A 16542-nucleotide genomic window follows, 5' to 3' on the forward strand; every position below is an offset into this window, starting at 1 on the left:
TGTACTATTCCTTGTGGATTTTTCAATTTTGGAATCCATTTTGTCTTCCGTGTAACCCTTGTTTGATAATTTTCAGATTGTTTTCCATTAGGTTCTGTGTTCTTAAATTATATTTTCAGATGTTTTTGATTTCTTTTCTAACATTTGCATTTCCGCAAATTCTATATTATCTTTGTTACTCCTTTCCCTTAATCCCCTCCCCCTTTTATTAGATTGAGTGTTCATAAAGTAAAATTTTCTAGAAGTTCTATTTGCTGGTAATGATTTTCTTAAACTTTTAGTAACTTTTATTATTGTTGAATTTCCCCTCCATTCTATCAAATAAGATTGATTTATTTATACTTTTTCCCTTCTTCAACTTTCCTTCCATTATTTCCTCAAATTTTCTTTAGGTTTATTATATGGGTTTCTTCATTAACAATTTCAATCTCTCCCTCTTAATGTTTACTTTTGTCCTTGCTCTCACTAGCCTATGCTCACTATCATAATTAAACTGGTTGATAACAGATGGACCATAATTCCAACTCCTCCTTGACAACGATTTCCTCCAGCAGTAAAATACAGGCAGCCCCCCAGGTTATGAACAAGATATGTTCCTGAGAACATCTTTAAGTCGGATTTGTACGTAACTCGAATCCCTGATGAACAGCTCACATCTGGTAATAATAACAATACTATAATGGATCATATGTGGCAATAATAATATAGTGTAATACTGTAATAATAATAATACCCCTGTACTGTTAATAAGTTGCATAAACTATTGTGCTCTTTCTTTTAATTCACACAAACAGAACATAAAAACAAACTCATACAAAAGTTTTGATAGGAGAAATTTCAAAAAAAAAAAAAAAAAAGAATATTAACACTTTCATTGCCAAGCTGAAAATTGGAATTTCGTGTGGTGGCCAAATTTTTTAAAATTTTTTTATTTAGTTAGCGATGTCCATGCGATAACGCGTGATCGGCCGTTTGGTGAGAACTCGCATCACGCGTATCGTTCATTGCCAAGCTGAAAATTGGAATTTCGTGTGGTGGCCAATTTTTTTTTATTTTTTTATTTAGTTAGCGACGTCAACGCGATAACGTGTGATCGGCCGTTTGGTGAGAAGTCGCATCGCGTGATAGGCAATGAACATGTTAAAGGTTGCATCGATACCTTGCTTACTGTAAGGGGCATTTCTCAGGTAAGAATGTAAGCTAACATTAATCAGAAGATGAAGCTAGAGAGGATGGACCTGGTGCTGGAGAATCAGGATTTGATTCTCTTTCTGGAGAAGGGGAGCTTACTACTGAAGTCAGTTTCTTGAAAAAAGTATCTAGGGTGTTTGCACGGCCTTTTTCTTTCTTTCATCATAAATGACCTTGTAGCAGCTGATGTTCTCACTAACTGTATGGTGAACCTTTGTAAACTGCTGAATGTTAGGATCTTGCTCCTCAAGCTTAGCAATGAGACGAAAGGCTTCAGCTAATTCTTATGTCATAAACTTTCTTGGCTGCGGATCTTCTGATTCTTTGTGATCTTGTTTTTTTATCAGCTGCTTCTCTATCTCCATAAGGTCTCCATTGGTTAATTCTTGTGAATGGGACTCTAGTAAGTCAATGACATCATTTTCATTGATGTCCAATTGCAATGCTTTGCCACTATCCACCACAGCTTTTCTGGCTTCGGCGGTGTCTTCTGTGAAGCCACGAAATTAATCATAACAGAACTGAGGGCACGGTTTGTTCCGCACCCCCTTTAATTGTTGATTGCTTCACTTCCTCCTAAGAATCAGCAATGTTTTTGATGATGGCATCATGGATGTTATAATTCTTTCAGAACTCTCTCTCAAGGCCATCACATCATCTTCCGTAGCCCTGACTGCTTGCAGGAATGTAAGCCATAAGTAATAAGCCTTAAATGCAGAAATGACTCCCTGGTCCATTGGCTGTAATAATGATGTAGTGTTGGGTGGTAAAAATACGATCTTTACATTAGGGTGAAGGTCATCTAAAGATGTTGGATGTCCAGGAGCATTGTCCAGCACAAGCACAATTTTAAAGGGAATTTTCTTTTACAAACAATAATGTTCCACAACAGGAATAAAACAGTTCAAAAACCAATCCTCAAATATGGCAAATGTGACCCAGGCCCTTAAATTTGACTTCCAAATAATGGGGAAAGCTGCTTTAATAATGCGGCAAAGTGTGGGTTGGTTTACAGGCGTGAAAGAAACTAGTTCCCAAATTATTAATTACCCTTATGGGGAGCCCATTCGTGAGTACGGAACACCATAAGTCGGTCATCCATAACCCGGGGACTGCCTCTATAATTTCTTGTTTCAGTCATTTTTTCTTCTATTCTTGTTTCAGAAAGGTCCAAGAATATCTTATTGATTTTCAGTTTCTTTTCAACAGTGGGGGTTTGAGTCAATTCTATCATGTAGTCTAAGAAGCAGATACTACATTTACGATGACATGTCCATTTTGGCCTTCAATTCTCATAAATAAACTCCGTCTGTTTAGGGGTGGTATTTAGTCAATCCCATACACACACTGACCAGGTATCTTGGGAGTCAGCCTACTAGGTAAGGCAAATATCTGGGAGAGAAGGTGGATTCCAACTGCATGTGGAATAAAAAATATAGTAAAATAGGAAAGATGCTTTTATAACCCTTAAATACTCTACAAGCATTAAGAGCATAAGAGGAAAGAGCAAGAAGAAAGAAAGAAGAGTAGGGACCAGCCTACTGAGCACACTGACAAGAAGGGATAGGGAGGTTATTATCATCCCCCTGTATAAGATTTTAAAATAAAGGCTACACCTTTATTACACATGCAGTTCTGATCACCTGAATTTATTAGGAATGACGACGCGGCAGAGAGGATCCGGAGGTGAATGACTGAGATTATAGCAGGTCTATGGAATGCCCGTAATGAGGACAGACTGAAGATCTCCAGGATACGAAGATTAGTCAATAGGCAAAAAAAGAGGAGACATGATAGAAACCATAAGCTATTAAAGGACTTTATAGTATTGATACTGAAGACTTTTTTCAATACATGACAGAAACAAACAAGTGGTCACTCTGGAAATTGTGCAAGAGGAGTATAGTTATCATGGATGTTAAGACTAGATGTTTTGTGTGAAGCATGGCAAATGGGATGCTACAGCTGGTTATGAGCGCTTTGTCAGTGACTGAATTCAAGGAGAGGAACGATAAGTATAGTGTGAATAATTCTTAGTGTGGACTTCTCACAATGAGTCTGACTCCACCATGGAGTCAGACTCATTGTGACAAAGGGTTTCCAATCAAATGACTAGTTATGACTTTAAATGAGGTCTCATTAGTGGGAGACAGACTCAAGAAAATGCCAAGGTTAAATTAATGCAGAAGTCATATACAAGTAGAAAAGTTGTGACATCTTATTATTAAATACTCAGGATGAGAGATAGTTGCTAAGTCTTCCTGCTCGGTTACAATGTATATTATACTTGCCAAGAAATTATATTCTTGTTTTAATCCTATACCCAAGCATAAGCATAAAGCAAATTACAGGATGCTACAGCAATTGATATGAAGTCCACAGTTTCTATATACAAGTAGACTAGTTGTGGAGCTACTTCCTGCTTATGCTTACACTTAGGAACAGGATTAAAAGAAACAATTCCTTCTCAAGTATAATATACATTGTAACCGAAGAGAAAAACTTTCCACAAATAGTTTTCATCTAGACTTTTAAATAAGGTGATACACCTCTTTTCTGCATCATCATCATCACATTCCTAATAAGTACCCTCAAGGGGTATACAGGATATGATAGTACACGAAAAACTGACATCATTACTATCTATCTATCTGCAATTTTCCCCCAAATCAATCTGTTACCTGTTGAGACTCCAACATTATTAGATCATATATTTCTAACCTCTTTTTACTGTATTAATCCACATATATCTTGATCTTCCTCAATATATGTGGAAGAACGGTTGGCAGACAACACTTGTTTTGTGTTCTCCGCCAGGTTTCAGTGACATATCACCTGAGATTAGCTCTGCTAATAATCTTAAGTTCTTTCCTAATATCTTCATTTTTAATATCATATTGCCACTGATGCCTTCTGTTCACACCTCTAATCTTTCTCAGGATTCTCATATTTGTGGTGTCTAGTCTTTGGTCAAGTGTTTTATTTCTAACTCGGCTCTCAGATCCAAAAGTTAAAATTGGTTTGGGCACTGTCTTGTATACAACTAATTTACTGTTTTGACTAATTTCTCTCTTATTCCATATAAATTTATTCAATTGAGTTCCTACCATACCAGCTTTATTGATTTTGTTGTCTATTTCCATATTTAATTTACCATTTTCACTAAAAATCGTGCATAAGTAGCTGAAATGTTCTACTTCTTCTATAGGTTTTCCATTCACAATGCAGTTGATATTTTATTTTCTCTGCCTATTTATTGTCTTTGTCTTGTTATTACTGACCTTCATACTAAACCTATTACAACAGTTATTCAATTTAGCCAGGGAATCTTGCAGACTTGTATTGGACTTATTTAGAAGTATAACATCATCGGCATAAAGTAAAGAGCTGAGAGAAGTAATTACTTTGAAAAACTGCTAAATGAAACGAGCAGTGATGACAGCAGAGTGGTAAAAAAACACTGACCAGGCATGCAGTCAGGAATACATATCCATACTTGAAGTAGAAAAAGCCATCAAAGGCTTGAAATGTGAAAAGGCAGCAGGAGTAGATGATATTCGACCAGAAATGCTGAAGGATGGTGGTATAAGAGTCTTACAGTGGCTGCACTGCATAGTTCAGAAAGCCTGGACAGAGGGACGAATTCCTGATGACTGGAGTAGAGCCCTCATAGTACCCATACATAAAAAGGAAAATAAAACTGAATGTGAGAATTACAGAGGTATTTCCCTACTGAGTGTTCCTGGCAAGATCTATGCAAGTATACTTGAGAAATGGTTGAGAAGAATTTGTTTTTATTTGAGTTGTAAGTCAGCAGTTAGAATTGAAGGAAGTACAGGAAGATGGCTTAATGTTAAATCTGGTGTGAGACAAGGATGTGATCACATTATGAAGGAAAGTGGTATTAAAAATGATATCAGAATTGGAAATATTTATGTCAGCTCTTTGCTTTATGCAGACGATGTTATACTTCTAAATAAATCGCTACAAATTTTCAAGAGTCCCTGGCTAAATTGAACAACTGTTGTAATAGATATTGTATGAAGGTCAGCAATAAAAAGACAAAGACAATGTAAATAGGTAGAATCGTTGAAAATGTCAAATGCGTTGTGAACGGAGAACCTGTGGAACAAGTAAAACATTTCAGCTACTTAGGCATGATTTTTACTGAAGATGGTAAATTAAATATAGAAATGGACAACAGAATCAGCAAAGCTGGTATGGTGGGAAGTCAACTGAATAAATTCATATGGAATAAGAGAGAAATTAGTCAAAACACTAAATTGGCCGTATACAAGACAGTGTTCAAACCAGTTTTAACTTATGGATCTGAGAGCTGGGTCAGAAGTAAAACACTTGACCAAAGACTAGAGACTGCAGATATGAGAGTCCTGAGAAAGATTAGGGGAGGCATGAATAGATGGCATCAATGGCAATATCATATTAAAAATGAGGATATTAGGAAAGAACTTGATATTGTTAGCATCCAGGAATACACCAGCAGAGCTAATCTCAGGTGGTATGGTCACTTAAACAGAATGGGCGAAGAAAGATTAGCAAAACGAGTGTTCTCTGCCAGGTTGGCAGCAAAACGACCCAGAGGAAGACCAAGATATAGGTGGATTGATACAGTACAAAGTGCCTTAGATGATAGAAATATAAGATCTGATAATGTTGGAGTCTTGACAAGTAACAGACTGATTTGGAGGAAAATTGTAGATAGGAAGTTAGTAATGATGTAATTTTTATCATGTAGTACTATCATATCCTGTACACCCCTTGAGGGTACATGGCAGGAATTTGATGATGAATTTTCATATCAGGTTTAACACCGCTTTCCTTCATAATGTGATCCATATAGATAATAATTAACGGGGGGGGGGGGGGGGGGAGAGATAGTGTACATCCTTGTCTAACACCAGATTTAATATCAAACCATCTTCCTGTACTTCCTTCAGTTCTAACTGCTGACTTACAACTCACATAAAGACTAAGTATTGCTTGATATAATTCTCCACTGACAACATTATACAACTATAGCATTTTAAATAGCTTTTCTGTTGGCTCCTTGTCATATACCTTTTCCAGATCGACAAAACTTCACTACAGATCATTGTTATGTTCCCATGATTTTTCAACTATGTGTCGTAAAGAAAAAATCTGATCCTGACAGGCTCTATTTGGCCTGAATCAAGCTTGTTCTTCTCCAAGCCTCCCTTCAACAATCCTTCACAATTGTTTCTCAAGTATACTTGCATAAATCTTACCAGGAACACTCAATATGAAAATACCTCTGTAATTCTCACATTCAGTTTTATTTCCCTTTTTATATATGGGTACTATGAGAGCTCTACTTCAATCATGTGGAATTCGTCCCTCTGTCCAAGTCTTCTGAACTATGCAGTGCAGCCACTGTAAGACTCTTATACCACCATACTTCAGCATTTCTGGTCGAATATCATCTACTCCTGCTGCCTTTTCACATTTTAAGCCTTTGATGGCTTTTTCTACTTTAAGTATGGATATGTATTCCTGACTGCATGCCTGGTCAGTGTTTTTTACCACTCTGCTTTCTCGACTATTTGTCGTAAAGTGAAGATCTGATCCTGACAACTTCTATTTGGCCTGAGTCCAGCTTGTTCTTCACCAAGCTTTTCTTCCACAATTCTTCTCAATCGTTTCTCAAGTATAATTGCATAGATCTTGCCAGGAACACTCAGTAGGGAAATACCTCTGTAATTCTCACATTCAGTTTATTTCCCTTTTTATATATGGGTACTATGAGCTTTACTCCAATCAATTCGTCCCTCTGTCCATGAACTATGCAGTGCAGCCACTGTAAGACTTTTATACCTCCATAGTTGAGCATTTCTAGTTGAATATCATCTACTCCCACTGTCTTTCCACATTTCAGGCTTTTAATGGCTTTTTCTACTTGAAGTATGGATATGTATTCCTGATTTCATGCCTGTTGAGTGTTTTTTTTCTATTGTGCTGTCACTGATTGTTTTGTTTAGCAATTTTTTTGAAGTAATTACTCCATACATCAAGGGTATCTTTTTTACTAGTTTTAATGTTACCTTTATCATCTCTAATTTCTTTTACAGTACTCTTTCTTCCATTTCTCAGCTTTTTCAACAGCCTCCGAAATATTTTGCCATCTTCTTGATATTTTTTTCTATGTTCTTACCAAAGTCTTCTAAAGACTTTTGTTTAGTAAATTTTACACATTGTTTAGCATTCTTAGCTTTCTTTAGCTTCATTCTCTAAGAGCACAAGCTGACTTATTTGCCAGGAACTTTTGATATGCTTTCTTCTTTTCCTCTTTTCTACTTGTACAGTAATCTATCATTTATCTGAACATTCAAAGCAACAAACGCCTTTACGTGTCATCTGCCTTCTGGTAGAGCACCATATAACTGTACTTCGATTATCAGAATGACTAGTTCTGATAATTGAAGGGTTGGATAAATGGTAGATTACTGTACATGACAAACATATGACCAGCATTGATTTGCCAGCCTGGTTGACTGAGTAGTTATTGTATTCACTTTCCAACCAAAAGGCTGTAGAATGGAATTCTACTAGGTATAGATGTTTGTGATTGCCCTTAACCAAGAGATAAATTTCACCATCCAGTGTTAGACTACTGTCCTGCTCACAGGAGGTCTGGGTGGCTTGAAAAAGTTTCCAGGTTTAGACTCTAAAGCAGGGGTGCTAGACCAGGTAAAAAAATTAATTTAAAAAAGTACAAAAAAAATTATGAAAATTAATAATAAAAAAAAATTCTTAATCCACACATGGTGTAAGTGTAGTATAAACCTATACTTTCATGGGTGGGAGTCACATAAAAAAATTAATCTTGGTATCATCTTGGATTTGGCTTAAACTGATGAGATCTCAATAAAGTTCAAAAATAACTTGGGTAGTGACCCTTCTCATAACATGTTTGCTATATAGGACACAGAAGCAATTGATGTGAAGTCCACAGCCTCTATATAAAAATAAGTAGACTAGTTGTGAGGTTACTTCACACCTGTGGTTACATTGGATATAAGATTAAAACAGGAATATAATTTCTTGTCAACCAAGTGGAAAAACTTTCCACAATTTTAGATATTGTTTAATGTGCATTCAGTTTCATCACTGTTTCACTATTTATTATTCTAATTTTGTTTGTCAACATTTCTGGTATTAAATCATTTTTTAACTTTACTTGCAATTCTGTATATACAGTATCTACCAATAATTGTCCAGACATTTTAGCAATTTACAATGGATACCAGCAGGCGAACCCTAATATCGGTTATGATCATCTTTGGCTTTGATCACCTACTGCACCCTTTGAGGGAGGCTCTTTCCACCAATGTGCAGCAGACATCACATGGAATTTGTCTCTATTCCTCCATCAAAGCAGTAATGAGTTCAGCGACAGATCGAGGGCATGCTGCTCTGGACCTTAACTGCCACTCCGACTCGTCACACAGATGTTCAACTGGGTTGACGGCAAGACTTTGCACAGGCCAGGGCAGTCATTTAACAATTATCTCTTCATACCATTCCATAACAGCTGCAGCTTTGTAGCATGGGGCATTGTCATCTTGATAGTAACACAGGTCTGTTCCATAAAACTTCCACAGTGTTAGCAGCATCTGATTATCCAGAATATCACTGCCTTCATGGAATCAGACAATGACCAGTGATCCCACTCCAAACCAGATGAATGTACCCTCACACCATTACTCTTCCACCACAAAACTTTACTGTGGGTACAACACACTGTGGTAACAAATGTTCACCAGGCTGCCTGCCATCAGACTGGAAATAGGTGAACCTGGATTCATCACTCCACAGTATCATTTTCCACTGGTGAGTTGTCCAGTTCACACGCTCTTTGCACTCGGTCAGACGAGCTGCCGTGTTCGTTATTGTGATGTTTGGCTTGCGTGCTGCTCTTCCATGGAAACCCAGTAAATGGAGCTCTTTTCATACAGTATTAGTGCTCACCATGGTGTTACTGGTGCCCTGGAACTCATCATGAATGATCTGTGCCCATTGTAGCCGGTTTTTATGTGCCATGCATATTAACACCCCTATTGTCCCTGTCAGTCGTTTTCAGCAGCCACCCTCGTATCTGACCTTCAAAGGAATCTAGAGCAGGAAAACACTAGATTCCAGAATGTCTCCATTTGTTGACCACATCGCCAACTGTTGATTTTGGATGCTGCAGTTGAGCAGCAATGGCACGTATGTACATACCACCAATGTGACAGCACATAATGACACCTCTCTCTCTCTCTCTCGAAGTCACTGAGTTCACATCGTGTTGCCATACCACCTGCATTCAACTGCTACGATGAAATACTGCTTCCTACTATCTGTACATCGGTTTTTATGTTATTAACAAACCTGGAATGTTCAAAACTTCAAAATGTTCAAAATTATCCATTCCTTCATGGTTACATGGTGATCAGCATTTGCTATTAAAAATTATGGAAACAACTACTTTGTTATAGTATAGCTCAGTGAGGTTCAGATAATTCAGAGAGGTTCATCTGGAGTAAACACATATATATACAAAGAAACAAACTACATTACAATCTACATGCTAAAGTTACATTAATTTTGTCAACCATTAAAACTACTGGCCTGACCTCTGGTGAAAAAAAATCTCCTTACTACATCAAGCTCTTTACTTACTCTGTGATGTAGTAAGGTTTTTTTTTTTTTTCACCAGAGGTTAGGCCTGTAGTTTTAACAGTTAACCAAATTAATGTGAATCACTGTAACTTGGTTCTTTGTATATATATGTCCTATACTCCAGATCATCGGTTCCCAACTGATGATCTGGAGTATGCATACCCCCATCGGAGGTATGTGCTGGGCCATTCAGGGGTATACGAAAAATAATCAGTAATGGCAGAAAACAAGTAAAGTAAACTATTTTACATTAAAATAGGCACTGAACAAAAGTGTCAGTATTTAAAAACAGCTATTTTAAAAACAAGGGGTACAATTTATAGAAATGGGTTTAAAAGGGGATACACAAGTGGAAAAAGGTTGGGAACCATTGCTCTAGATGGTGACTTTAATGTGAAGATCGAAATGTTGAGCAATTATTTTGGTTTATATTAAACTGAAGTTTTACTATAAGACGGTAGTTGTTTCCATAATTTCTAATAATGAAAGTATAATCAAATTATCTTGCCTTCCTTCCACTGTGATTCAAGTCAAATAACCAAGTCAGTCACACTACTATTACTACTTCTGCACATTTCTCCAACACCTTTACTAATATTCTAACTAATACCACTGATGTGTCCGAATCCAGTTCTTGCAAGCTTTAATCGGTGCTTGGTTTGTAAAAACAAGAGATGCTGGTAGTCGTTCTTTGCTAGCAGGAAAAATTTTAAATTAAAAAGAATATGAAAAGAAAACTAGAAAATTATTAAATATTTTACTTCACAGTGTGGTTATGTTTTTGAAATAACAGCAAATTAGTATATAACACAAAAAAGTTTATTAGAATAAATTTATTGTACAAGATATAAAAAAATATTCTTGTGCAATAATATAAAAAATATGTAAAATGGACACAATCATTTTAATAAAAATTTTATATAGATATCTTTACAAGAGATTCAGTGCAAAATGTAAATTTCATTAAATAACTAAGCCTATTTGTATAGTTGTAAAAAATTACTGAATATCACAAATTTCTAACCATACCGCATCTATATGTCACTGTTAACATAAAGGTGAAGTTATTCTTTTATGGTCATTTTTTTTCCTTTTTTGAAACAAAGTGAAAAATTTCTCTCAGATTTTCCTTTGCCTATAAGGCTAACTGCTTTTCATAGTCTAATTTTGCCTTCCTCACCATAGCTACCACTCTCTTGGCCTGCTTTTTATACTTCTCCTAGTCATTACCTGTTTACTGGTATTGGATATGTAACATTTTATGTAGCTCTTGCTTCAAAGTTTGATAAATCCATTTGCCTCTAATGAGGCTATTTTCCTAACTCTAGGAACGCAGTCAAATATATAGCTTCTTTCAGACAACCTCTGAGTACTTCTCAAGCATTGCGGATTCCTCTACCATGAAGTTTTTCGAACCAAGGCACTGTTTTACACACTGATTTATAAGTGAGCATTTTAGACATAAGTTTGGAACGGCATTTTAACTGTGGCTCTCTGAGTAGTTAGGTTTCTCAAGTTTTTAAAAAAGGGGAGTGTAATAAAGTTCTTGTAACACAAAATAGCCAGAAGTCCTTATGCACTTTGTTGACAAGAAATCTGTTTTTTCCTTCATTAAAAATAAAAAGCCAAAATATTCTCAAAGTAAGAAAAAAACACGAAGTCCACACACCCCTTTAAAAACACACAAACTGCATCTAGTTATGTGATTTTTTGTATTTATCAGTGAATATTGACATGAATGATCTGCTTTAAATATACTTTAGCATGAGCAGCTTTTCTAATACGATATTACTGCATATACTGTGTCCATTTGTTTTCCTAAAAATGATGTCCAAAACAATGTGCACACCATAAAAGTATTTTAATTGAATAACTTCACTGTGATAATATGTGACATATCCTGAAGTAGGGTTCACCTTTTTTTTTTTTTTTTTGAAAATTTCTATATTTCTTAAAAATAGAAAATATCTGGAGAACATAATATAATGTAAATTAAATTTACCAATAAATTATATTCTTGTCACATTATGGAATACTAACACAACAGAAGTGAAGTCATCAGCCTCTATGTACATGTAGCCTGGATATACTTCACGCACAAACTTCGTCTGCTCACACTTGGAGGATTAAACAAGAATATAATTTCGCAAGTTTAATTTAACATGTAACTAAATGAAAAAACTTTCTATATAATATAGTGTAATATGGAAGTAAGTTTGACTATTAACTTTTATTTATCCAGCATAGCCACTGCATGCTGGATAAATAAAGATTCCGTTCTATATGTGAGAAAATCAATCTGAAAAAAGTGTAAGTGAAAGAATATGTTACAGTTTTACGTACATTTATTCTTGGGATTGTTAATTCTCAACTATTATGCATACAAACCGAGTTCTGCAAATAAGTTTTGCAGTTGATTTTTAATAATACCCTAAATCACATTAGTTATCCTAGTCCACAGATCATCAAAAAAAAGCAAGATTTTGTTGAATAAAACATATCTCGAAAAAAAAATCCAATGTGATAAAATCTGGTGAATTTGGTGACCAAGAGATGTATAATGCAGCCTCTGTACTTTGAATTGTTTCTTCATATACCCTGAATGTTTACAATTTCACAGTTTCAAGTTCTTAAGCTCTTTTGTTTGGCTATCAAAAAATCAGGGCAGATTTTATCCTATATAAAAGTATAACTGTGTGGTTGCTTATTTTTTTTTGGTTCAATGGCTATCCTTTTTGCATACCCCCCCCCCCCCCCCTCAAAAAAAAAACTTTAAATTATGAAATCATGGTGCACATGATGTCTACCTGAGAACACATGGTACAAATGAAAATACATTTCTTAAGTATTGTTTCTGAAATTATATTTCATTATGTATCCAAAATATTGGCCACACCCACGTGTGGCTTGGTATACCATATACCAAGCACGTGGGTGAACGTCCTATAAAAAATGTATATATATTATTACTATTATTATTAAGAGAGACCTCCAGGGAGTCAGAGACTCATCGAGGGAGGCCACATACTACACACACCAGCTATCATACTTATTCTTGAATTCATTCACACTGCTTGCACTCACAACATCCAATGGCAATCCATTCCAATCACGCACCACCCATATATATAATTATTATTATATATATGTATAATATAATTTTCTGCTATTTCTCACAATATAAAAAACACTATTTAATTTAATAATTAATGCACTTAGTTATGAACCATTATGTTCCTATTAAGAACCAAGCATGTATTTCATCCTCTTAATTATGATAGAAGTACAAAACTTAGTGATTTAAGAAGTTTATTTTTCACTTGGTTAGACTATAATAAATTTAGTTTAATCCTTTACCCAAATGTGGAGATACTAAGGCAGAAGCAATATTATTATATCATCATCTTATTCTATTCTTAATTGGCATCTCCATGTTGGAGATGTAAAATACTAAATATTGCTTCTGCCTTAGTATCTCCACGTTTAGGTCTGCCTCCCACTGACGAGACCTCAATAAAGGTTGAAACCGGTCTGGGTAGTGGCTCTTCCCTTAATGCATAGTTATACATGTCTGCAAGGAGATGTGCTTTGCATTATGGGAGATACTGAGACAAGGAGTGGTGAGAGCTTGGTCCATCTTTGCTCAGAGTTGCCTCGTGTTGCACCACCTCACCTCAGTCCTGAAGATATTTTCAGGCACAAACTTTGTTTGCTTACACTTGGATAAAGGATTAAACTAAATTTATTTTAGTGATTCAAGTTTTATACTTTATAAAACTTATAATCAATAATTCCACAATTTCACTTACCATTAAACACCTCATTAAACTCTCCAGGAGGAGCATGCAATATGAAATCTGAAGCAATACGAACCTGTAATAATAAAAACAGGAATACTAAATAACAATGAAATCAATAAGATTACTTCATAATGCTTAGTTGTCTGCCAAAGGAACATCATTAAATGAAAAGATATACATGATTATTTTTGGTAAACAAAAAGGAACTGTTAATGTTTTTAAAAAATAGAATTTAGAATTTTTTTTTTTTTTAATAAACATAAAATTTAACTGAAAATGTAAAGAATTCAAACCATATGCTTAACCTCATTCAGAAGGTTCTCACCCTCCCTATCCAATGCACAGCAATCCCTTAAAAAATGCAGTACTCTGGATGGACAGTTATCAAATCATCTTATTCTAATCTTAATTGGCATCTCCATGTTGGAGATGTAAAATACTAAACATATTACTAACTTTGACAACTGGAAGATTTCTAGACACCCATTAGTTAGACTGAAGGTAGCACAATACTGCCAATATATAATGCTCATAAGTTAGACTAAAAATTTTTTATAAATGGAAAAATAAATGGAACACTTAAAATCAAAACCAAACACTTCATTTACAAGAATACACAAAGTATGCTGGTGAATACTTATATAAAATGTTCTAACACATTCCAGTCTCCATGCCAATTTTGCCATCCATTCTACTCAACAGTTTGGACTAAAGCAATTATGGTTCTATATTCACCCCTAAAGGACTGAGTAGTGCACCAATGTATTTTTCCAAGGATATAAACTACAAGATATATGCATAGAAATTTAAACTTTCTATTAAAAAATACAAAAGAAATGCAAGAATATTTTCACAAAGATCAAGTCTGCATGTCTGAGTTTCTCCATGAACTATGTGAACATAAAATCTGGGTACAAAATGAGATGTATGTGATAGCTTAACATTAGGCACTCAATAAGCACACCATTTTGTAGAATGCACTAGGACATAAAGTACATCAAAGGGAAGCAAGCCACTGCTGGTGTGATGTGCATTTTCAAATAAACAATGTCCTGTACTTTTTTTGTGGAGTACACTTTGTTTTTTGCATTAAAAAAATAAATAAATAATGGATTAAAGGTTAGGCAATCTTCTAGTTAAGGAATGGGTTCATCTCTAACCATACAGTAGCATGGCACCAAGGGAAGGAGTACCCAGGCATGAAAAGAACAGACAACATAAGACCAGTAAGGCATTACATCATACTAGATTATTATGAAAGTTTACGCCTGAAGTATCCTCAGGACTGAGGCAACTCGTGGTAAAGGTGGACTAAGCTCTCATCACTTGTCTTAGCATCTCCCATAATGCAAAGTACATCTCCTTGAAGACATGTATAATGCTAAGCATTAAGGGAAGGGCCACTACCCAGACCGGTTTCAACCTTTATTGAGGTCTTGTCAGTGGAAGCCAGATCCAGAGGTACTGATACTAAGGTGGAAGTAATGGAGAAGTCATATTTACCTATACAAGTTGCCAAAAGGTGTCACCGTATTATTAAATTACTCTGGATTTAGAGAAAGATGTTGGAAGTTTTTTTCCACTTGGTTAGACTATAATAAATTTAGTTTAATCCTTTATCCATGTGTAAGCAAGCAAAGTTTGCACCTGAAGAAGAAGAAGAAAAAAAAAAAAAGAAGCCTACAATGACCTGGAATGATTTTTCCAAAAAAGAAGATTAACCTAACAATTATATTATACAAGACTACCACAAAATTAACTTCTACCTGTTTCATTTGACTCCATAGGTGAGATGTAGATTCTCTAGTCCCAAAGATTGACAATTTTTGTATGTGAGATGTTTTGTCAGAGAACATGAGCACAGCATAATTTTGCCTTTGATATGATCATCTAAAAGGCAAAACATGCTCCACAAAGGTACAGGAGCTACTCAAGATTTAGTTCAGCTGAAAAGTATCACATCAGCAAAGGCTATATTTCTTGATGTTAGTATATATGAAGAGAAACAACCTTTTCTAGCTTAATTTGTATTACAAATTAAGCTGTGTTACATACCTTAATATATCCTAATGTCATGTTGACATACAAAACTCAAGCATGCTAACTATGATCTGTGAATAATATTCTTTTTTGTATTCTTCAATAATAAGTTGAAGCTTCAAAGTCATCTCATAGAAATGAGATGACTTTGAAGTTTTACTGTATTACAATTTAAAGTTATGGCTTTCACAGATTTATGCCTCCTGGAAATGAAACATCAAAATATGAGCAATGCTAATTTAAGTTTTTTAAGTTCATGCAGGAAATGTGTACCAAAATGAAAATTCAAATTGTTACTTAAATAAATAACACATCTGCTAATTAGGAATTGTAGAACGAAGTTGTCTGAGAGGTGCCTTATTTCTGAAATTTACAACATTACTACTACTCTCAAGAAGAAAACCCTAGACTAAAAAAAAACTCTTTTGATAATGCCTGCACAGTATTTTACCCATCAAGATATGTAGTTTTCATTAAGCCAATAACTAATTGTTTTACTATGAACTTCAAACTTCAAGATCTGGATTATGGGGGGGGGGCTTTAAGTGATTATATGAAAACTGAATATAAGCAAATAAATGCATAAAACCAATATATATATATATATATATATATAAAGATTTTAAGTAATGACTGAAATGCATTTATATCATGTATATGGCTCATTACTGGAAAGTATACTCCATATTTCATTTCATACTGTCTCTCAGCCAGTGTATAACTGGCTGAGAGACAGTATGAAATGAAACTCAAGGGATGACAGTTCACTGATCAAGGAATTTAACATAGAAATGTGTTCAACTTGCTAACA

General features: G+C 35.1%; 1 protein-coding gene across 1 annotated transcript in view; it reads right to left on the minus strand.

The window, feature by feature from the left end:
- Positions 1-16542, minus strand: part of cpa (F-actin-capping protein subunit alpha) — a 93562-nt gene that overhangs the window by 48539 nt on the left and 28481 nt on the right. Inside the window, exon 2 of the mRNA XM_090400091.1 lies at positions 13701-13764. Within this exon, the coding sequence (XP_090256217.1) occupies positions 13701-13764 (64 nt within the window). The remainder of the gene's footprint in view (positions 1-13700; positions 13765-16542) is intronic.

This window comes from Typopeltis vanoorti, chromosome 11, assembly GCF_054136105.1.
Source record: "Typopeltis vanoorti isolate ZY-2024b chromosome 11, IOZ_Tvanoo_1.0, whole genome shotgun sequence".
Taxonomy (NCBI): Eukaryota; Metazoa; Arthropoda; class Arachnida; order Uropygi; family Thelyphonidae; genus Typopeltis; species Typopeltis vanoorti.